General features: G+C 45.2%; 1 protein-coding gene across 1 annotated transcript in view; it reads right to left on the reverse strand.

The window, feature by feature from the left end:
• Positions 1-12,473: 12,473 nt before the first annotated feature.
• Positions 12,474-24,231, reverse strand: part of LOC135571149 (uncharacterized) — a 138,975-nt gene continuing 127,217 nt past the window's right edge. The window contains 1 exon segment of the mRNA XM_065016942.1: positions 12,474-13,132. Within this exon segment, the coding sequence (XP_064873014.1) occupies positions 13,039-13,132 (94 nt within the window). The 3' untranslated portion in view covers positions 12,474-13,038.

Here is a 24,231-nt window from a genome sequence, read left to right on the forward strand (position 1 = left end):
TTCAGTAAACCTCAGAGCTCGAAATGTATTTTCAAATCTAGTTCGTTTTCAATTTCCGGCAACTGAGCATATAGTCTGTTGGGTATGACAACAACATCAAACCTCAACAACTACAGTTTCCGTTGACATTTTCACAGATCTATAGTGCAGTCTGGAGCCCTGAAATACTGTAGTCAGCTGCCCTGTTTCAGAGGCTGTGCCTTTTGACTGTGTTGCAACATTTCACTTGAACACATTTCACTTTACAACATTTCACTTTTCAACATTACAATTTTCAACATTACATCTTCAGCATTCAGCAAGGATGAAATTAAAAACAGATCAGTGTGTGATAGTTCAAAACAGTTTCTCTTTATTGGCAGTAGGGACTATAAAGTCAATGTCTTACAGTAGGTACAGTATCATTTTCTGTTTAGGTACAGGGCAGTTTAGTGGCATCTTCAAGCCGCTAACTGTCTAGTCAAGGTAGTACAACTCTCAACGTAGTATTCTCAAGGTAGTACAACTCTCAACGTAGTACTCTCAAGGTAGTACAACTCTCAACGCAGTACTCTCAAGGTAGTACAACTCTCAACGTAGTACTCTCAAGGTAGTACAACTCTCAACGTAGTACTCTCAAGGTAGTACAACTCTCAAGGTAGTACTCTCAACGTAGTACTCTCAAGGTAGTACAACTCTCAACGTAGTACTCTCAAGGTAGTACAACTCTCAACGTAGTACTCTCAAGGTAGTACAATGTAGTACTCTCAAGGTAGTACAATGTAGTACTCTCAACGCAGTACTCTCAAGGTAGTACAACTCTCAACGTAGTATTCTCAAGGTAGTACAATGTAGTACTCTCAACGTAGTACTCTCAAGGTAGTACAACTCTCAACGTAGTACTCTCAAGGTAGTACAACTCTCAACGTAGTACTCCCAACGTAGTACAACTCTGCACAACACAGGGTAGTAGAGTAACATCCAGGAATATTCCATATACAGTACAGTAATACAGTCAACAGAACACGTCAGAGCTGTCTAAAGTTCATAGCATGGCTTCAGTACTAAACCCTCAGTAAACCACCAAAACAATTACTCAACACACTGTTTTAGTTTTAGCTAAGTTTTAGATTTTAGTTTTGGTCTGTTTTCTTTTTTGAATAAACACTACAAGAGTTGGAATACAGATGAATGGCAACATATTTCCTCCGCACCAGCAAGTATTCAGTGACCCGATGTCCAGTCGTACAGTAGAAGATAAAACCCCCTTTTCCCCTCCGTAGTAGGAACAACACAAACAGCTGTTTGAGGCCGGCACCTCTCCTTGTGCTGCCCTCCAAACATGTACATTTCATTAAAGCATACATACAATATGTACAGCTTATATCAGATATATAAATAGTTACTACTGTGGTTATTATGGCGGACAAGGAGAGAACGAATCACAACATTCAAGTCCATTAGTAGTACATCAGGGAAGAACTCATAGGCCTGAGTCCTATACACCACCCTCTATTCTAGATAGTTCACTACTTGTGATCAGAGCTCTATGGGCCTGGTCAAATGTAGTGCACTTTAAAGGCTCTAGGGTCCCATTTGGAACGCACCCCTTTGTCCTCCTGGCTAATATGGCCATTAACCCCACATAGTGGATAGATACAACTCTACTAACAGTAAACAATATGCACGGACGGTTAACGTTTTATGTATTCAAAACCTTTTTTCTTTTTTTAAAATCACAAATAATAATACAAAAATCATCCATAAGTACATACAAAAATCATCCATTAGTACATACAAAAATCATCCATTAGTACATACAAAAATCATCCATAAGTACATACAAAAAGTGAAATGTTTCTCAATTCATTATCACACAACAAACAACCATCTGTATCCTCCTTGGTCGAACACTTGCACATTTTCAGCAGCAAGATATGGTCCTTATAGATATGCCTGTCCACATGATGTCTTATGGTCCTTATAGATATGCCTGTCCACATGATGTTTAATGGTCCTTATAGATATGCCTGTCCACATGATGTTTAATGGTCCTTATAGATATGCCTGTCCACATGATGTTTAATGGTCCTTATAGATATGCCTGTCCACATGATGTTTAATGGTCCTTATAGATATGCCTGTCCACATGATGTTTAATGGTCCTTATAGATATGCCTGTCCACATGATGTTTAATGGTCCTTATAGATATGCCTGTCCACATGATGTTTAATGGTCCTTATAGATATGCCTGTCCACATGATGTTTAATGGTCCTTATAGATATGCCTGTCCACATGATGTTTAATGGTCCTTATAGATATGCCTGTCCACATGATGTTTAATGGTCCTTATAGATATGCCTGTCCACATGATGTTTAATGGTCCTTATAGATATGCCTGTCCACATGATGTTTAATGGTCCTTATAGATATGCCTGTCCACATGATGTTTAATGGTCCTTATAGATATGCCTGTCCACATGATGTTTAATGGTCCTTATAGATATGCCTGTCCACATGATGTTTAATGGTCCTTATAGATATGCCTGTCCACATGATGTTTAATGGTCCTTATAGATATGCCTGTCCACATGATGTTTAATGGTCCACATGATGTTTAATGGTCCTTATAGATATGCCTGTCCACATGATGTTTAATGGTCCTTATAGATATGCCTGTCCACATGATGTTTAATGGTCCTTATAGATATGCCTGTCCACATGATGTTTAATGGTCCTTATAGATATGCCTGTCCACATGATGTTTAATGGTCCTTATAGATATGCCTGTCCACATGATGTTTAATGGTGCCTGTATAGATGATGCCTGTCCACATGATGTTTAATGGTCCTTATAGATATGCCTGTCCACATGATGTTTAATGGTCCTTATAGATATGCCTGTCCACATGATGTTTAATGGTCCTTATAGATATGCCTGTCCACATGATGTTTAATGGTCCTTATAGATATGCCTGTCCACATGATGTTTAATGGTCCTTATAGATATGCCTGTCCACATGATGTTTAATGGTCCTTATAGATATGCCTGTCCACATGATGTTTAATGGTCCTTATAGATATGCCTGTCCACATGATGTTTAATGGTCCTTATAGATATGCCTGTCCACATGATGTTTAATGGTCCTTATAGATATGCCTGTCCACATGATGTTTAATGGTCCTTATAGATATGCCTGTCCACATGATGTTTAATGGTCCTTATAGATATGCCTGTCCACATGATGTTTAATGGTCCTTATAGATATGCCTGTCCACATGATGTTTAATGGTCCTTATAGATATGCCTGTCCACATGATGTTTAATGGTCCTTATAGATATGCCTGTCCACATGATGTTTAATGGTCCTTATAGATATGCCTGTCCACATGATGTTTAATGGTCCTTATAGATATGCCTGTCCACATGATGTTTAATGGTCCTTATAGATATGCCTGTCCACATGATGTTTAATGGTCCTTATAGATATGCCTGTCCACATGATGTTTAATGGTCCTTATAGATATGCCTGTCCACATGATGTTTAATGGTCCTTATAGATATGCCTGTCCACATGATGTTTAATGGTCCTTATAGATATGCCTGTCCACATGATGTTTAATGGTCCTTATAGATATGCCTGTCCACATGATGTTTAATGGTCCTTATAGATATGCCTGTCCACATGATGTTTAATGGTCCTTATAGATATGCCTGTCCACATGATGTTTAATGGTCCTTATAGATATGCCTGTCCACATGATGTTTAATGGTCCTTATAGATATGCCTGTCCACATGATGTTTAATGGTCCTTATAGATATGCCTGTCCACATGATGTTTAATGGTCCTTATAGATATGCCTGTCCACATGATGTTTAATGGTCCTTATAGATATGCCTGTCCACATGATGTTTAATGGTCCTTATAGATATGCCTGTCCACATGATGTTTAATGGTCCTTATAGATATGCCTGTCCACATGATGTTTAATGGTCCTTATAGATATGCCTGTCCACATGATGTTTAATGGTCCTTATAGATATGCCTGTCCACATGATGTTTAATGGTCCTTATAGATATGCCTGTCCACATGATGTTTAATGGTCCTTATAGATATGCCTGTCCACATGATGTTTAATGGTCCTTATAGATATGCCTGTCCACATGATGTTTAATGGTCCTTATAGATATGCCTGTCCACATGATGTTTAATGGTCCTTATAGATATGCCTGTCCACATGATGTTTAATGGTCCTTATAGATATGCCTGTCCACATGATGTTTAATGGTCCCATATAGATATGCCTGTCCACATGATGTTTAATGGTCCTTATAGATATGCCTGTCCACATGATGTTTAATGGTCCTTATAGATATGCCTGTCCACATGATGTTTAATGGTCCTTATAGATATGCCTGTCCACATGATGTTTAATGGTCCTTATAGATATGCCTGTCCACATGATGTTTAATGGTCCTTATAGATATGCCTGTCCACATGATGTTTAATGGTCCTTATAGATATGCCTGTCCACATGATGTTTAATGGTCCTTATAGATATGCCTGTCCACATGATGTTTAATGGTCCTTATAGATATGCCTGTCCACATGATGTTTAATGGTCCTTATAGATATGCCTGTCCACATGATGTTTAATGGTCCTTATAGATATGCCTGTCCACATGATGTTTAATGGTCCTTATAGATATGCCTGTCCAGATATGATGATGTTTAATGGTCCTTATAGATATGCCTGTCCACATGATGTTTAATGGTCCTTATAGATATGCCTGTCCACATGATGTTTAATGGTCCTTATAGATATGCCTGTCCACATGATGTTTAATGGTCCTTATAGATATGCCTGTCCACATGATGTTTAATGGTCCTTATAGATATGCCTGTCCACATGATGTTTAATGGTCCTTATAGATATGCCTGTCCACATGATGTTTAATGGTCCTTATAGATATGCCTGTCCACATGATGTTTAATGGTCCTTATAGATATGCCTGTCCACATGATGTTTAATGGTCCTTATAGATATGCCTGTCCACATGATGTTTAATGGTCCTTATAGATATGCCTGTCCACATGATGTTTAATGGTCCTTATAGATATGCCTGTCCACATGATGTTTAATGGTCCTTATAGATATGCCTGTCCACATGATGTTTAATGGTCCTTATAGATATGCCTGTCCACATGATGTTTAATGGTCCTTATAGATATGCCTGTCCACATGATGTTTAATGGTCCTTATAGATATGCCTGTCCACATGATGTTTAATGGTCCTTATAGATATGCCTGTCCACATGATGTTTAATGGTCCTTATAGATATGCCTGTCCACATGATGTTTAATGGTCCTTATAGATATGCCTGTCCACATGATGTTTAATGGTCCTTATAGATATGCCTGTCCACATGATGTTTAATGGTCCTTATAGATATGCCTGTCCACATGATGTTTAATGGTCCTTATAGATATGCCTGTCCACATGATGTTTAATGGTCCTTATAGATATGCCTGTCCACATGATGTTTAATGGTCCTTATAGATATGCCTGTCCACATGATGTTTAATGGTCCTTATAGATATGCCTGTCCACATGATGTTTAATGGTCCTTATAGATATGCCTGTCCACATGATGTTTAATGGTCCTTATAGATATGCCTGTCCACATGATGTTTAATGGTCCTTATAGATATGCCTGTCCACATGATGTTTAATGGTCCTTATAGATATGCCTGTCCACATGATGTTTAATGGTCCTTATAGATATGCCTGTCCACATGATGTTTAATGGTCCTTATAGATATGCCTGTCCACATGATGTTTAATGGTCCTTATAGATATGCCTGTCCACATGATGTTTAATGGTCCTTATAGATATGCCTGTCCACATGATGTTTAATGGTCCTTATAGATATGCCTGTCCACATGATGTTTAATGGTCCTTATAGATATGCCTGTCCACATGATGTTTAATGGTCCTTATAGATATGCCTGTCCACATGATGTTTAATGGTCCTTATAGATATGCCTGTCCACATGATGTTTTAATGGTCCTTATAGATATGCCTAGATATCCACATGATGTTTAATGGTCCTTATAGATATGCCTGTCCACATGATGTTTAATGGTCCTTATAGATATGCCTGTCCACATGATGTTTAATGGTCCTTATAGATATGCCTGTCCACATGATGTTTAATGGTCCTTATAGATATGCCTGTCCACATGATGTTTAATGGTCCTTATAGATATGCCTGTCCACATGATGTTTAATGGTCCTTATAGATATGCCTGTCCACATGATGTTTAATGGTCCTTATAGATATGCCTGTCCACATGATGTTTAATGGTCCTTATAGATATGCCTGTCCACATGATGTTTAATGGTCCTTATAGATATGCCTGTCCACATGATGTTTAATGGTCCTTATAGATATGCCTGTCCACATGATGTTTAATGGTCCTTATAGATATGCCTGTCCACATGATGTTTAATGGTCCTTATATGATATGCCTGTCCACATGATGTTTAATGGTCCTTATAGATATGCCTGTCCACATGATGTTTAATGGTCCTTATAGATATGCCTGTCCACATGATGTTTAATGGTCCTTATAGATATGCCTGTCCACATGATGTTTAATGGTCCTTATAGATATGCCTGTCCACATGATGTTTAATGGTCCTTATAGATATGCCTGTCCACATGATGTTTAATGGTCCTTATAGATATGCCTGTCCACATGATGTTTAATGGTCCTTATAGATATGCCTGTCCACATGATGTTTAATGGTCCTTATAGATATGCCTGTCCACATGATGTTTAATGGTCCTTATAGATATGTCCTTATAGATATGCCTGTCCACATGATGTTTAATGGTCCTTATAGATATGCCTGTCCACATGATGTTTAATGGTCCTTATAGATATGCCTGTCCACATGATGTTTAATGGTCCTTATAGATATGCCTGTCCACATGATGTTTAATGGTCCTTATAGATATGCCTGTCCACATGATGTTTAATGGTCCTTATAGATATGCCTGTCCACATGATGTTTAATGGTCCTTATAGATATGCCTGTCCACATGATGTTTAATGGTCCTTATAGATATGCCTGTCCACATGATGTTTAATGGTCCTTATAGATATGCCTGTCCACATGATGTTTAATGGTCCTTATAGATATGCCTGTCCACATTATGTTTAATGGTCCTTATAGATATGCCTGTCCACATGATGTTTAATGGTCCTTATAGATATGCCTGTCCACATGATGTTTAATGGTCCTTATAGATATGCCTGTCCACATGATGTTTAATGGTCCTTATAGATATGCCTGTCCACATGATGTTTAATGGTCCTTATAGATATGCCTGTCCACATGATGTTTAATGGTCCTTATAGATATGCCTGTCCACATTATGTTTAATGGTCCTTATAGATATGCCTGTCCACATTATGTTTAATGGTCCTTATAGATATGCCTGTCCACATGATGTTTAATAGATATGGTCCACAATATGTTTAATGGTCCTTATAGATATGCCTGTCCACATGATGTTTAATGGTCCTTATAGATATGCCTGTCCACATTATGTTTAATGGTCCTTATAGATATGCCTGTCCACATGATGTTTAATGGTCCTTATTATAGATATGCCTGTCCACATGATGTTTAATGGTCCTTATAGATATGCCTGTCCACATTATGTTTAATGGTCCTTATAGATATGCCTGTCCACATGATGTTTAATGGTCCTTATAGATATGCCTGTCCACATGATGTTTAATGGTCCTTATAGATATGCCTGTCCACATGATGTTTAATGGTCCTTATAGATATGCCTGTCCACATTATGTTTAATGGTCCTTATAGATGTAGTGTATATAAATTCCTCCATCATGCATATTCATGACTTGCACCTCCATCACTCGGTCGTGTCATGCCATTGTTATGAACGTCGTCAAGCCGCCCTCTACCGGAGTCATTCTGGACGGAGGCTAACTATTGTTTCGTTAAAATTACACTACAGTGCCTGGAAATACAATGACATTGTAAAAGTAGTCACATATTTAGTAGGAAACAACTTAATGCCAGCATTATCATGCCTTCAAATTTACTTTAGACGTGACAATGTTGTCATTAGCTTGTAAAGTTCGTCAAAAATAGCTAGCAATGCTAACGTTAGCTAGCTAAAATCCAATGGCCTCTCCTTAATTTTAGCTAGCTAGTGAAAGTCAATCTGGCGACATTCAATGTTTTCCTACAAATGATTTGCCTCATTTTTGAATTTCATTGTATTTCCAATCCATTGTAATGCGCTTTTTGATTAAATCTTCATCAGCGCTCATTGACGATGCATTTAGTAAAATGCTCAGTCTGGCACCAGTCCAACATGAACGTTTAAAACAATATTGTGACCAAACTTGCTGGAACACAAATATTACTCTACTTCCCTACTGTTTCAGTGAAATAGTGATATATTCAAATATTACTCTACTTCCCTACTGTTTCAGTGAAATAGTGATATATTCAAATATTACTCTACTTCCCTACTGTTTCAGTGAAATAGTGATATATTCAAATATTACTCTACTTCCCTACTGTTTCAGTGAAATAGTGATATATTCAAATATTACTCTACTTCCCTACTGTTTCAGTGAAATAGTGATATATTCAAATATTACTCTACTTCCCTACTGTTTCAGTGAAATAGTGATATATTCAGATATTACTCTACTTCCCTACTGTTTCAGTGAAATAGTGATATATTCAAATATTACTCTACTTCCCTACTGTTTCAGTGAAATAGTGATATATTCAAATATTACTCTACTTCCCTACTGTTTCAGTGAAATAGTGATATATTCAGTTTGAGGTTCCAGGCTACTAAACTATTCTAAATCAGGATCTGTATCACGAGAATAACTGGCTGTTTGTGGGAATCGTCTTGTTGAGTTAGAAACCCTGGTGGAGTTAAGGAAATGACCTCAAGGAAGTCTTGTTTGAAGAGGAAGGAGCAGGGAGGGGTATTTGTTTTGTCTAGAATCCACCCTGAATACTACTCTGCTTCACTAGTGAGACCATAGTGAAATGGAGCGCTATTCAGGATGGATTCCAAGCTAGTAATTGTGCAACTCACTTCAGATTTTTTAGGAATTACCAGAAAAGTTTGAAGGGAGTCATGTCCAATCTACAGTTGAAGTCGGAAGTTTACATACACTTAGGTTGTTGGAGTCATTAAAAGTCATTTTTCAACCACAAGTCGGTTAGGACATCTACTTTGTGCATGACACAAGTAATTTTTTCCAACAATTGTTTAAAGACAGATTATTTCACTGTATCACAATTCCAGTGAGTCAGAAGTTTACATACACTATGTTGACTGTGCCTTTAAACAGCTTGGAAAATTCCAGAAAATTATGTCATGGCTTTAGAAACTTCTGATAGGCTAATTGACAACATGTGAGTCAATTGGAGGTGTACCTGTGGACATATTTCAAGGCCTACCTTCAAACTCAGTGCCTCTTTGATGGGAAAATCAAAAGAAATCAGCCAAGACCTTTAGGAAAAAAATTGTAGACCACAAGTCTGGTTCATCCTTGGGAGCAATTTCCAAACACCTGAAGATAGTACGCAAGTATAAACACCATGGGACCACACAGCCGTCATACCGCTCAGGAAGGAGACGCGTTCTGTCTCCTAGAGATGAATGTACTTTGGTGCGAAAAGTGCAAATCAATCCCAGAACAACAACAAAGGACCTTGTGAAGATGCTGGAGGAAACAGGTACAAAAGTATCTAAATCCACAGTAAAATGAGTCCTATATCGACATAACCTGAAAGGCTGCTCAGCAAGGAAGAAGCCACTGCTCCAAAACTGCCATAAAAAAAGCCAAACTACAGTTTGCAACTCCACATGGGGACAAAGATCATACTTTTTGGAGAAATGTCCTCTGGTCTGATGAAACAAAAATAGAACTGTTTGGCCATAACGACCATCGTTATGTTTGGAGGAAAAAGGGGAGGCTTGCAAGCCCGAACACCATCCCAACCGTGAAGCACGGGGCGGCAGCATCATGTTTGGGGGGGGCGGCAGCATCATGATGTGGGGGTGGCAGCATCATGTTGTGGGGGTGGCAGCATCATGTTGTGGGGGTGGCAGCATCATATTGTGGGGGTGGCAGCATCATGTTGTGGGGGTGGCAGCATCATGTTGTGGGGGTGGCAGCACGATGTTGTGGGGGTGACAGCATCATGTTGTGGGGGTGGCAGCATCATGTTGTGGGGGTGGCAGCATCATGTTGTGGGGGTGACAGCATCATGTTGTGGGGGTGACAGCATCATGTTGTGGGGGTGGCAGCATCATGTTGTGGGGGTGCTTTGCTGCAGGAGGGACTGGTGTACTTTACAAAATAGGTGGCGTCATGAGGTAGGAATATTATGTGGATATATTGAAGCAACATCTCAAGACATCAGTCAGGAAGTTAAAGCTTGGTCGCAAATGGGTCTTCCAAATGGACAATGGCCCCAAGCATACTTCCAAATTTGTGGCAAAATGGCTTAAGGACAACAAAGTCAAGGTATTGGAGTGGCTAGCACAAAGCCCTGACCTCAATCCTATAGACAATTTGTGGGCAGATTCTGAAAAAGCATGTGCGAGCAAGGAGGCCTACCTAGGTGTAACCTGACTCAGTTATACCAGCTCTGTAAGGAGGAATAGGCCAAAATTCACCCAACTTATTGTGGGAAGCTTGTGGAAGGCTACCCGAAACGTATGACCCAAGTTAAACAATTTTAAGGCAATGCTACCAAAGACTAATTGAGTGTCTGTAAACTTCTGACCCACTGGGAATGTGATGAAAGAAATAAAAGCTGAAATAAATAATTCTCTCTAATATTATTCTGACATTTCACATTCTTAAAATAAAGTGTTGATCCTAACTGACCTAAAACAGGGCATTTTTACTGGGATTAAATGTCAGGAATTGTGAAAAACTGAGTTTAAATGTATTTGGCTGAGGTGTATGTAAAACTTCTGACTTCAACTGTATGTATTCGGCATTTAGAAGCTACAGTATATCAGCGTTTGAAATCAGGGTCAGATAATCCAGACATTTCTTTTTTATAAGTGTCTGATTGACGTTATCTTTGTAATAATTGTTTTGTTCCAGAGATAAAGTGTGTGGGAATCTACACCATTCAGTCATACAGAGAAAACATCATGTCTAAAAGTACCAAACCATCATGAGTTTACTGTTACACATCAAAACATTATCTTAATATTGTATAAAACTAAAAGCATTATTATTACTATAATTTAATCTATATGATCAACAATTAAACATAACATGTCATTTAAACGCAAACGTTTACATTTTGGTAAAGAAAGATGTCATATCTGTGATGCTTAAAGGCCCAACGCAGCCATTTTTATCTCAATTTCAATTAACTGCCTTATTCCAACATCATAGTATGTGTATATATATAAAACACATCGGGGGGAATCATGTTTTTGACTGCACTGGGCCTTTAATGGTCAGCTAAGCTAAGAAATGGAAAATAAATGATATTCTGAAAATAAAAAATAAAAAATGTTTTGTAATTAAGATTGATTTAGTGATGAAATGTCGTTTCAGAGCCAGGGTAGATCACACGCCACCTGATAACAGAGAGCTTTGGTATGGAACATTGGATCACACAGCGGCCATGACAGTTCTCTGTGAATAAGGTAGATCTACAGGTACCTGATAACAGAGAGCTTTGGTATGGAACATTGATCACACGGCGGGAATGACAGTTCTCTGTGAATAAGGTAGATCTACAGGTACCTGATAACAGAGAGCTTTGGTATGGAACATTGGATCACACAGCGGCCATGACAGTTCTCTGTGAATAAGGTAGATCTACAGGTACCTGATAACAGAGAGCTTTGGTATGGAACATTGGATTTTGGCCATGACAGTTCTCTGTGAATAAGGTAGATCTACAGGTACCTGATAACAGAGAGCTTTGGTATGGAACATTGGATCACAATGCCATGACAGTTCTCTGTGAATAGGGTAGATCTACAGGATGGCCTATAGCAGGGGCTGCCAAACTCAATTCCTGAAGGGCCGTGTGTCACTTGGCTTTTTATGTTGGTTATCTGCTTCCAATTCAGTGTGTATAATGGCCACATCCCCATAGTGTAAAGACCTTGGAATGTGTAGTACCGTGCAGACAGGCCCAATCGTTCCCTCACCTTTCATACACTGATCTTTGAATGGATGATCAACATGCTATTAGAGGTATAGTATATGGCAGAGGGGCAGCTTGTTACTGAGAGAAAAGCCAACCTCCAATGGAATATAACAGTCTTCAGAATAATACCCTTTGTGTAACAGCACATAGTTTAAAAAATAAATAAATAATCAGAATTAAAAAAAATATCCTAGTAAAGTCACAAAGACAAGTGCTATTAATTTCAACAGCGTACCTTTTGCTTTATAATAGAAACACCATGGACGATTCAAGGACCACAGACTACCTACCCATCTACTGTAGCACATAGTAGTAAGAGGTCAGAGTGTAGGTATACTACATAATCAATATCAGGCAATCTGATTGGACAGAGCTGCAGTATCAGAGAGTTTGATTGGACAGAGGCAGGTTGCTCACAACAACGTTTTCAGAAGCAGGGCTGCTCACGAATGACAGGAAGTAGTAGAAGAAGAAGAAGAGGAGGAGGAAAGAGAGGAAGAGAAGAAAGGATACATTACATTCAGAGACATAATCACCTGTCCATACCTCCATCTCTCTCTCTGTAAGGAGACTCAATCAATCAGTCCAGGCTGTCCATACATGTCCACAAAGACAAAGCCCACAAGGACATCTACCATCCAATCGTCACCCGAACATCCACTTCCTCATTAGTCACATGACCTCACAGTCACCAGGTAAGATAGGTCCTTCCCGCTAGGGGGAATTAAATTCCACTTCCTGGAAAAACCTGGCATGTTTAGCGAAAACTTCCTGGCCTCTGTTCATTGGCCGGTGTCGGCGGAGAGGCGTGTCTCGAAGAGGCTCAAGGCGTGGTGGACAAACTCGTACTGCTCCCCTGTCTGGATCAGACCTCCTCTGAAAAGGACACACAGAGACAAGGCAGCCATTAGAATCCCGGCTAAAATAACAACATGGACCAGTAACAGTGTTAGCATGTTAGTAACATGCTATGAAATACAAGGAGTGGAAAATCATTTCAATAAACTAAAACCTTCCATCAGTTGCGGCCATGCTACTGTCTGAAATATAATGAATCCATCTCATACTGTCATTTCAATAAACTAAACCTTCCATCAGTTGCGGCCATGCTACTGTCTGAAATATAATGAATCCATCTCATACTGTCATTTCAATAAACTAAACCTTCCATCAGTTGTGGCCATGCTACTGTCTGAAATATAATGAATCCATCTCGTACTATCATTTCAATAAACTAAACCTTCCATCAGTTGTGGCCATGCTACTGTCTGAAATATAATGAATCCATCTCATACTGTGACTGAAAAACATCTCTTATTTTAGTGCTGCTGAACATTTGGAACATTAATTACCAATGTTCTGTCTCATAAAACATTAACCATTTAGGATTCTCTCCAGCTCATTTAATCCTGTGGTAATTAGTCACGATAAAAGGTCATTTAAACTCTTACTCAGTCATCTAAACGGTACAGTGGCAGTTTGCTTCAGTACATTTTGTTCAATGATTAACTAAAGCTCAACCAAGGCAACATTATGAAGTCCTTGATACCCTGTTGAGCTGCAGGCTACTGCTTCATCCTAATGGATGAGTGGTTTATCCTGGAACAGACAGGCTGTGGGAGATATTTCAGCTTAAACCCTGTTCAGGCTCAGGCTCAGGGGATGAGTGTGTGTGTGTGTGTGTGTGTGTGTGTGTGTGTGTGTGTGTGTGTGTGTGTGTGTGTGTGTGTGTGTGTGTGTGTGTGTGTGTGTGTGTGTGTGTGTGTGTGTGTGTGTGTGTTTGAAAGAGATAGGAACATATTATCACGTTCTGTCCCTCTCTTGAAACAAAGTTTCTCATGTACAAGTTTCTTAGCATGATTTATGTCACACCCACCTATATCCCCCCTAACATCCATCCTGACTGTCTGTCTGACTGTCCTCACCCAGCCACATCCATCCTGACTGTCTGTCTGACTGTCCTCACCCACCCAGCCACATCCATCCTGACTGTCTGTCTGACTGTCCTCACCCAGCCACATCCATCCTGACTGTCTGTCTGACTGTACTAACCCAGCCACATCCATCCAGACTGTCTGTCTGTCCTAACCAGCCATATCCATCCTGACTGTCTGTCTGAGTGTCCTCAACTAGCCACATCCATCCTGACTGTCTGTACTAAGCCAGCCACATCCATCCTTACTGTCTGTTTGCCTGACTGTCCTCACCCAGCCACATCCATCCTGACTGTCTGTCTGACTGTCCTCACCCAGCCACACCCATCCTGTCTGTCTGACTGTCCTAACCAGCCACATCCATCCTGACTGTCTGACTGTCCTAACCCAGCCAAATCCATCCTGACTGTCTGTCTGTCCTAACCAGCCACATCCATCCTGACTGTCTGCCTGACTGTCCTAACCCAGCCACATCCATCCAGACTGTCTGTCTGACTGTCCTAACCTAGCCACATCCATCCTGACTGTCTGTACTAAGCCAGCCACATCTATCCTGACTGTCTGTTTGTCTGACTGTCCTCACCCAGCCACATCCATCCTGACTGTCTGTCTGACTGTCCTCACCCAGCCACACCCATCCTGACTGTCTGTCTGTCTGACTGTCCTAACCAGCCACATTCATTCTGACTGTCTGTCTGACTGTCCTAACCCAGCCACATCCATCCTGACTGTCTGTCTGTCCTAACCAGCCACATTCATCCTGACTGTCTGTCTGACTGTCCTAACCAGCCACATCCATCCTGACTCTCTGTCTGACTGTCCTAACCCAGCCACATCCATCCTGACTGTCTGTCTGTCCTAACCAGCCACATCCATCCTAACCCAGCCACATCCTGACTGTCTGTCTGACTGTCCTAACCACATCCACATCCATCCTGACTGTCTGTCTGACTGTCCTCACCCAGCCACATCCATCCTGACTGTCTGTCTGACTGTCCTCACCCAGCCACATCCATCCTGACTGTCTGTCTGACTGTCCTCACCCAGCCACATCCATCCTGACTGTCTGTCTGTCTGACTGTCCTAACCCAGCCACATCCATCCCGACTGTCTGTCTGACTGTCCTAACCCAGCCACATCCATCTTGACTGTCTGTTAGTCTGACTGTCCTAACCCAGCCACATCCATCCTGACTGTCTGTCCTAACTCAGCCACATCCATCCTGTCCGTCTGTCTGTCTGTCCTAACCCAGCCACATCCATCCTGACTGTCTGACTGTCTGTCTGTCCCCACCTAGCCACATCCATCCTGACTGTCTGACTGTCCTCACCCAGCCACATCCATCCTAACTGTCTGTCTGTCTTATCCCAGCCACATCCATCCTGACTGTCTGTCTGTCCTAACCCAGCCACATCCATCCTGACTCTCTGTCTGACTGTCCTAACCCAGCCACATCCATCCTGACTGTCTGTCTGTCCTAACCAGCCACATCCATCCTGACTGTCTGTCTGACTGTCCTAACCAGCCACATCCATCCTGACTGTCTGTCTGACTGTCCTCACCCAGCCACATCCATCTGTCTGACTGTCCTCACCCAGCCACATCCATCCTGACTGTCTGTCTGACTGTCCTAACCCAGCCACATCCATCCTGACTGTCTGTCCTAACCCAGCCACATCCATCCCGACTGTCTGTCTGACTGTCCTAACCCAGCCACATCCATCTTGACCATCTGTCTGACTGTCCTAACATCATCCATCCTGACTGTCTGTTAGTCTGACTGTCCTAACCCAGCCACATCCATCCTGACTGTCTGTCTGTGCCCTAACTCAGCCACATCCATCCTGTCTGTCTGTCTGTCTGTCCTAACCCAGCCACATCCATCCTGGAACTGTCTGACTGTCTGTCTGTCCCCACCCAGCCACATCCATCCTGACTGTCTGACTGTCCTCACCCAGCCACATCCATCCTAACTGTCTGTCTGTCTTATCCCAGCCACATCCATCCTGTCTGTCTGTCTGTCCTAACCCAGCCACATCCATCCTGTCTGTCTGTCCCCACCCAGCCACATCCATCCTGACTGTCTGTCAGCCACATCCTAACCCAGCCACATCCATCCTGACTGTCTGTCTGACTGTCCTAATCCCCAGCCACATCCATCCTGACTGTCTGTCTGACTGTCCTAACCCAGCCACATCCATCCTGTCTGTCTGTCTGTCTGTCTGTCTGACTGTCCTAACCCAGCCACATCCATCCAGTCTGTCTGACTGTCCTAACCAGCCACATCCATCACTGTCCTGATCCTGTTCACCAGCCACATCCATCTTGACCATCTGTCTGTCCTAACCAGCCCATCCATCCATCCTGACTGTCTGTCTGTCTGTCTGTCCTAATAGCCACATCCATCCTGACTGTCTGTCTGTCCTAACCCAGCCACATCCATCCTGTCTGTCTGTCTGTCCATTCCTAACCCAGCCACATCCATCCTGTCTGTCTGTCTGTCTTATCCCAGCCACATCCATCCTGACTCTCTGTCTGACTGTCCTAACCCAGCCACATCCATCCTGTCTGTCTGACTGTCCTAACCCAGCCACATCCATCCATCCATCTGTCTGTCCTAACCCAGCCACATCCATCCTGTCTGTCTGACTGTCCTAACCCAGCCACATCCATCCTGATCCTGTCTGTCTGTCTGTCTGTCACATCCATGTCTGTCTGTCTGTCTGTCCTCACCAGCCACATCCATCCTGACTGTCTGTCTGTCTTATCCCAGCCACATCCATCCTGACTGTCTGTCCTAACCCAGCCACATCCATCCTGTCTGTCTGACTGTCCTAACCCAGCCACATCCATCCTGTCTGTCTGTCTGTCCTAACAGCCACATCCATCCTGACTGTCTGACTGTCCTCACCCAGCCACATCCAGCCTGACTGTCTGTCTGTCTTATGCCACATCCATCCTGTCTGTCTGTCTGTCTGTCCTAACCCAGCCACATCCATCCTGACTGTCCTAACCCAGCCACATCCATCCTGACTGTCTGATCTACAGCCACAAGCCAGCCACATCCATCCTGACTGTCTGACTGTCTAACCCAGCCACATCCATCCTGTCTGTCTGACTGTCCTAACCCAGCCACATCCATCCTGTCTGTCTGACTGTCCTCCCAGCCACATCCATCCTGTCTGTCTGACTGTCCTAACCCAGCCACATCCATCCAGACTGTCTGTCCTAACCCAGCCACATCCATCCTGTCTGTCTGACTGTCCTAACCCAGCCACATCCATCCTGTCTGTCTGTCTGTCCTAACCCAGCCACATCCATCCATCCTCTGTCTGTCTGTCTGTCTGTCTGTCTGTCTGTCCCCACCCAGCCATATCCATCCTGACTGTCTGACTGTCCTCACCCAGCCACATCCATCCTGACTGTCTGACTGTCCTCACCCAGCCACATCCATTCTGCCTGTCTGTCTGTCTGTCTTATCCCAGCCACATCCATTCTGTCTGTCTGTCTGTCCTAACCCAGCCCATCATCCCATCTGACTGTCTGCCACATCCATCTGACTGTCCTAACCCAGCCACATCCATCCTGTCCTGTCTGTCCTAACCCAGCCACATCCATCCTGTCTGTCTGTCTGTCCTAACCCACATCACATCTGTCCTGTCTGTCTGTCTGTCCTCACCAGCCACATCCATCCTGACTGTCTGACCAGCCACATCCATCCTGACTGTCTGACTGTCCTAACCCAGCCACATCCATCCTGACTGTCTGTCTGTCCTAACCCAGCCACATCCATCCTGTCTGTCTGTCTGTCCAACCCAGCCACATCCATCCTGTCTGTCTGACTGTCCTCACCAGCCACATCCATCCTAACTGTCTGTCCATCCCAGCCACATCCATCCTGACTGTCTGACTGTCCTAACCCAGCCACATCCATCCTGACTGTCTGTCTGTCCTCACCCAGCCACATCCATCCCTGTCTGTCTGACTGTCCTAACCCAGCCACATCCATCCTGTCTGTCTGTCTCCCTAACCCAGCCATCCATCCATCCAGCCACATCCATCTGTCTGTCTGTCTGTCCTAACCCAGCCACATCCATCCCTGTCCTAACCCAGCCACATCCATCCTGTCTGTCTGACTGTCCTAACCCAGCCACATCCATCCTGTCTGTCTGACTGTCCTAACCCAGCCACATCCATCCTGTCTGTCTGTCTGTCCTAACCCAGCCACATCCATCCTGACTGTCTGTCTGTCTGTCCTAACCCAGCCACATCCATCCTGACCATCTGTCTGACTGTCCTAACCAGCCACATCCATCCTGACTGTCTGTCTGACTGTCCTAACCCAGCCACATCCATCCTGTCTGTCTGTCCTAACCCAGCCACATCCATCCACTGTCTGTCCTCCAGCCACATCCATCCTCTGTCTGTCTGTCCTAACCCAACCCAGCTGTCCTAACCCAGCCACATCCATCCTGTCTGTCTGACTGTCCTAACCCAGCCACATCCATCCTGACTGTCTGTCTGTAGCCACATCCATCCTGTCTGTCTGACTGTCCTAACCAGCCACATCCATCCTGACTGTCTGTCTGTCAACCCTGTCTGTCTGTCTGTCTGTCTAACCCAGCCACATCCATCTGCCACATCCATCCTGACTGTCTGTCTGTCCAGCCACATCCATCCTGATCTGTCATCCTAACCCAGCCACATCCATCCTGTCTGTCTGTCTGTCCTAACCCAGCCACATCCATCCTGACTGTCTGTCTGACTGTCCTAACCCAGCCACATCCATCCTGTCTGTCTGTCCAACCCAGCCACATCCATCCTGACTGTCTGTCTGACTGTCCTAATCCCCAGCCACATCCATCCTGACTGTCTGTCTGTCTGACTGTCCTCACCCAGCCACATCTGTCTGTCTGTCTGTCCTAACCCAGCCACATCCATCCTGACTGTCTGACTGTCCTAACCCAGCCACATCCATCCTGACTGTCTGTCTGACTGTCCTCACCCAGCCACATCCATCTGTCTGTCTGACTGTCCTAACCCAGCCACATCCATCCTGACTGTCTGTCTGTCTGTCTGTCCTAACCCAGCCACATCCATCCTGTCTGTGTCCTAACCCAGCCACATCCATCCTCCATCTGTCTGTCTGTCCTAACCCAGCCACATCCATCCTGACTGTCTGTCTGTCTGACTGTCCTAACCCAGCCACATCCATCCCTCTGTCTGTCTGTCTGTCCTAACCCAGCCACATCCATCCATCTGTCTGACTGTCTGTCTAACCAGCCACATCCATCCTGACTGTCTGTCCTAACCCAGCCACATCCATCCTGTCTGTCTGACTGTCCTAACCCAGCCACATCCATCCTGTCTGTCTGTCTGTCCTAACCCAGCCACATCCATCCTGTCTGTCTGTCTGTCTGTCTGTCTGTCTGTCTGTCTGTCTGTCTGTCTGTCTGTCTGTCCCACCTAGCCACATCCATCCTGACTGTCTGTCTGTCCTTACCCAGCCACATCCATCCTGACTGTCTGACTGTCCTCACCCAGCCACATCCATCCTGTCTGTCTGTCTGTCTTATCCCAGCCACATCCATCCTGTCTGTCTGTCTGTCCTAACCCAGCCACATCCATCCTGTCTGTCTGACTGTCCTAACCCAGCCACATCCATCCTGACTGTCTGTCTGTCTAACCCAGCCACATCCATCCATCCTGTCCTGCCACATCCATCCTGACTGTCTGTCCTAACCCAGCCACATCCATCCTGTCTGTCTGTCTGTCCTAACCCAGCCACATCCATCTGACTGTCTGTCTGTCTTATCCCAGCCACATCCATCCTGACTGTCTGTCCTAACCCAGCCACATCCATCCTGTCTGTCTGACTGTCCTAACCCAGCCACATCCATCCTGTCTGTCTGTCTGTCCTAACCCAGCCACATCCATCCTGACTGTCTGACTGTCCTCACCCAGCCACATCCATCCTGACTGTCTGTCTGTCTTATCCCAGCCACATCCATCCTGTCTGTCTGTCTGTCCTCACCCAGCCACATCCATCCTGTCTGTCTGACTGTCCTAACCCAGCCACATCCATCCTGACTGTCTGTCTGACTGTCTGTCTGCCTAACCAGCCACATCCATCCTGACTGTCTGACTGTCCTCAGCCAGCCACATCCATCCTGACTGTCTGACTGTCCTCACCCAGCCACATCCATCCTGTCTGTCTGACCACCCAGCCACATCCATCCTGTCTGTCTGTCTTATCCCAGCCACATCCATCCTGTCTGTCTGTCTGTCCTAACCCAGCCACATCCATCCTGTCTGTCTGTCCTAACCCAGCCACATCCATCCTGTCTGTCTGACTGTCCTAACCCAGCCACATCCATCCTGTCTGTCTGTCTGTCCTAACCCAGCCCATCCATCCCTGTCTGTCTGTCTGTCTGTCTGTCTGTCCCCAGCCACATCCATCCTGTCTGTCTGACTGTCCTCACCCAGCCACATCCATCCTGACTGTCTGTCTGTCTTATCCCAGTCTGTCTGTCTGTCTGTCCTAACCCAGCCACATCCATCCTGTCTGTCTGACTGTCCTAACCCAGCCACATCCATCCCTGTCTGACTGTCCTAACCCAGCCACATCCATCCTGTCTGTCTGTCTGTCCTAACCCAGCCACATCCATCCTGTCTGTCTGACTGTCTGTCTAACCCAGCCACATCCATCCTGTCTGTCTGACTGTCCTAACCCAGCCACATCCATCCTGACTGTCTGTCTGTCTGTCTGTCCAGCCACATCCATCCACTGTCCTGTCTGTCTGTCTGTCTGTCCCCACCCAGCCACATCCATCCTGACTGTCTGTCCCCACCCAGCCACATCCATCCTGACTGTCTGTCTGACTGTCCTAACCCAGCCACATCCATCCTGACTGTCTGTCACTGTCCTCACCCAGCCACATCCATCCTGTCTGTCTGACTGTCCTAACCCAGCCACATCCATCCTGACTGTCTGTCTGACTGTCCTAACCCAGCCACATCCATCCTGTCTGTCTGTCTGTCCTGTCTGTCTGACTGTCCTAACCCAGCCACATCCATCCTGTCTGTCTGACTGTCCTAACCCAGCCACATCCATCTGACTGTCTGTCTGTCTGACTGTCCTAACCCAGCCACATCCATCTGACTGTCTGTCTGTCTGTCCTAACCCAGCCACATCCATCCTGTCTGTCTGACTGTCCTAACCCAGCCACATCCATCCTGACTGTCTGTCTGTCCTGTCTGTCTGACTGTCCTAACCCAGCCACATCCATCCTGTCTGTCTGACTGTCCTAACCCAGCCACATCCCACATCCATCCCCGACTGTCTGTCTGACTGTCCTAACCCAGCCACATCCATCTTGACCATCTGTCTGACTGTCCTAACCAGCCACATCCATCCTGACTGTCTGTCTGACTGTCCTAACCCAGCCACATCCATCCTGACTGTCTGTCCTAACTCAGCCACATCCATCCTGTCCGTCTGTCTGTCTGTCCTAACCCAGCCACATCCATCCTGACTGTCTGACTGTCTGTCTGTCCCCACCTAGCCACATCCATCCTGACTGTCTGACTGTCCTCACCCAGCCACATCCATCCTAACTGTCTGTCTGTCTTATCCCAGCCACATCCATCCTGACTGTCTGTCTGTCCTAACCCAGCCACATCCATCCTGTCTGTCTGTCCCCACCTAGCCACATCCATCCTGACTGTCTGTCTGTCTGTCCTAACCCAGCCACATCCATCCTGACTGTCTGTCTGACTGTCCTAACCCAGCCACATCCATCCTGACTGTCTGTCTGACTGTCCTAACCCAGCCACATCCATCCTGTCCGTCTGTCTGTCTGTCTGTCTGTCTGTCCTAACCCAGCCACATCCATCCAGACTGTCTGTCCTAACCCAGCCACATCCATCCTGTCTGTCTGACTGTCCTCACCCAGCCACATCCATCTTGACCATCTGTCTGACTGTCCTAACCAGCCACATCCATCCTGACTGTCTGTTAGTCTGACTGTCCTAACCCAGCCACATCCATCCTGTCCGTCTGTCTGTCCTAACCCAGCCACATCCATCCTGTCTGTCTGTCTGTCTGTCATTCCTAACCCAGCCACATCCATCCTGACTGTCTGACTGTCCTAACCAGCCACATCCATCCTGACTCTCTGTCTGACTGTCCTAACCCAGCCACATCCATCCTGTCTGTCTGACTGTCCTAACCCAGCCACATCCATCCTGTCTGTCTGTCTGTCCTAACGCAGCCACATCCATCCTGTCTGTCTGACTGTCCTAACCCAGCCACGTCCATCCTGACTGTCTGTCTGTCTGTCTGTCTGTCTGTCTGTCTGTCTGTCTGTCTGTCTGTCTGTCCTCACCTAGCCACATCCATCCTGACTGTCTGTCTGTCTTATCCCAGCCACATCCATCCTGACTGTCTGTCCTAACCCAGCCACATCCATCCTGTCTGTCTGACTGTCCTAACCCAGCCACATCCATCCTGTCTGTCTGTCTGTCCTAACCCAGCCACATCCATCCTGACTGTCTGACTGTCCTCACCCAGCCACATCCAGCCTGACTGTCTGTCTGTCTTATCCCAGCCACATCCATCCTGTCTGTCTGACTGTCCTAACCCAGCCACATCCATCCAGACTGTCTGTCTGACTGTCCTAACCCAGCCACATCCATCCTGACTGTCTGTACTAAGCCAGCCACATCCATCCTGACTGTCTGACTGTCCTAACCCAGCCACATCCATCCTGTCTGTCTGACTGTCCTAACCCAGCCACATCCATCCTGTCTGTCTGACTGTCCTAACCCAGCCACATCCATCCTGTCGGTCTGACTGTCCTAACCCAGCCACATCCATCCAGACTGTCTGTCCTAACCCAGCCACATCCATCCTGTCTGTCTGACTGTCCTAACCCAGCCACATCCATCCTGTCTGTCTGTCTGTCCTAACCCAGCCACATCCATCCTTTCTGTCTGTCTGTCTGTCTGTCTGTCTGTCCCCACCTAGCCATATCCATCCTGACTGTCTGACTGTCCTCACCCAGCCACATCCATCCTGACTGTCTGACTGTCCTCACCCAGCCACATCCAGCCTGTCTGTCTGTCTGTCTTATCCCAGCCACATCCATTCTGTCTGTCTGTCTGTCCTAACCCAGCCACATTCATCCTGTCTGTCTGACTGTCCTAACCCAGCCACATCCATCCAGACTGTCTGTCCTAACCCAGCCACATCCATCCTGTCTGTCTGACTGTCCTAACCCAGCCACATCCATCCTGTCTGTCTGTCTGTCCTCACCCAGCCACATCCATCCTGACTGTCTGTCTGTCTTATCCCAGCCACATCCATCCTGACTGTCTGTCCTAACCCAGCCACATCCATCCTGACTGTCTGTCCTAACCCAGCCACATCCATCCTGTCCGTCTGTCTGTCTGTCCTAACCCAGCCACATCCATCCTGACTGTCTGACTGTCTGTCTGTCCCCACCTAGCCACATCCATCCTGACTGTCTGACTGTCCTCACCCAGCCACATCCATCCTAACTGTCTGTCTGTCTTATCCCAGCCACATCCATCCTGACTGTCTGTCTGTCCTAACCCAGCCACATCCATCCTGTCTGTCTGTCCCCACCTAGCCACATCCATCCTGACTGTCTGTCTGACTGTCCTAACCCAGCCACATCCATCCTGACTGTCTGTCTGACTGCCCTAACCCAGCCACATCCATCCTGTCTGTCTGTCTGTCCTAACCCAGCCACATCCATCCTGTCTGTCTGTCCTAACCCAGCCACATCCATCCTGTCTGTCTGACTGTCCTCACCCAGCCACATCCATCTTGACCATCTGTCTGACTGTCCTAACCTAGCCACATCCATCCTGTCCGTCTGTCTGTCCTAACCCAGCCACATCCATCCTGTCTGTCTGTCTGTCTGTCATTCCTAACCCAGCCACATCCATCCTGTCTGTCTGACTGTCCTATCCCAGCCACATCCATCCTGACTGTCTGACTGTCCTAACCCAGCC

The sequence above is a fragment of the Oncorhynchus nerka genome, unplaced genomic scaffold, assembly GCF_034236695.1.
Source record: "Oncorhynchus nerka isolate Pitt River unplaced genomic scaffold, Oner_Uvic_2.0 unplaced_scaffold_728, whole genome shotgun sequence".
In the NCBI taxonomy this organism is placed as follows: domain Eukaryota; kingdom Metazoa; phylum Chordata; class Actinopteri; order Salmoniformes; family Salmonidae; genus Oncorhynchus; species Oncorhynchus nerka.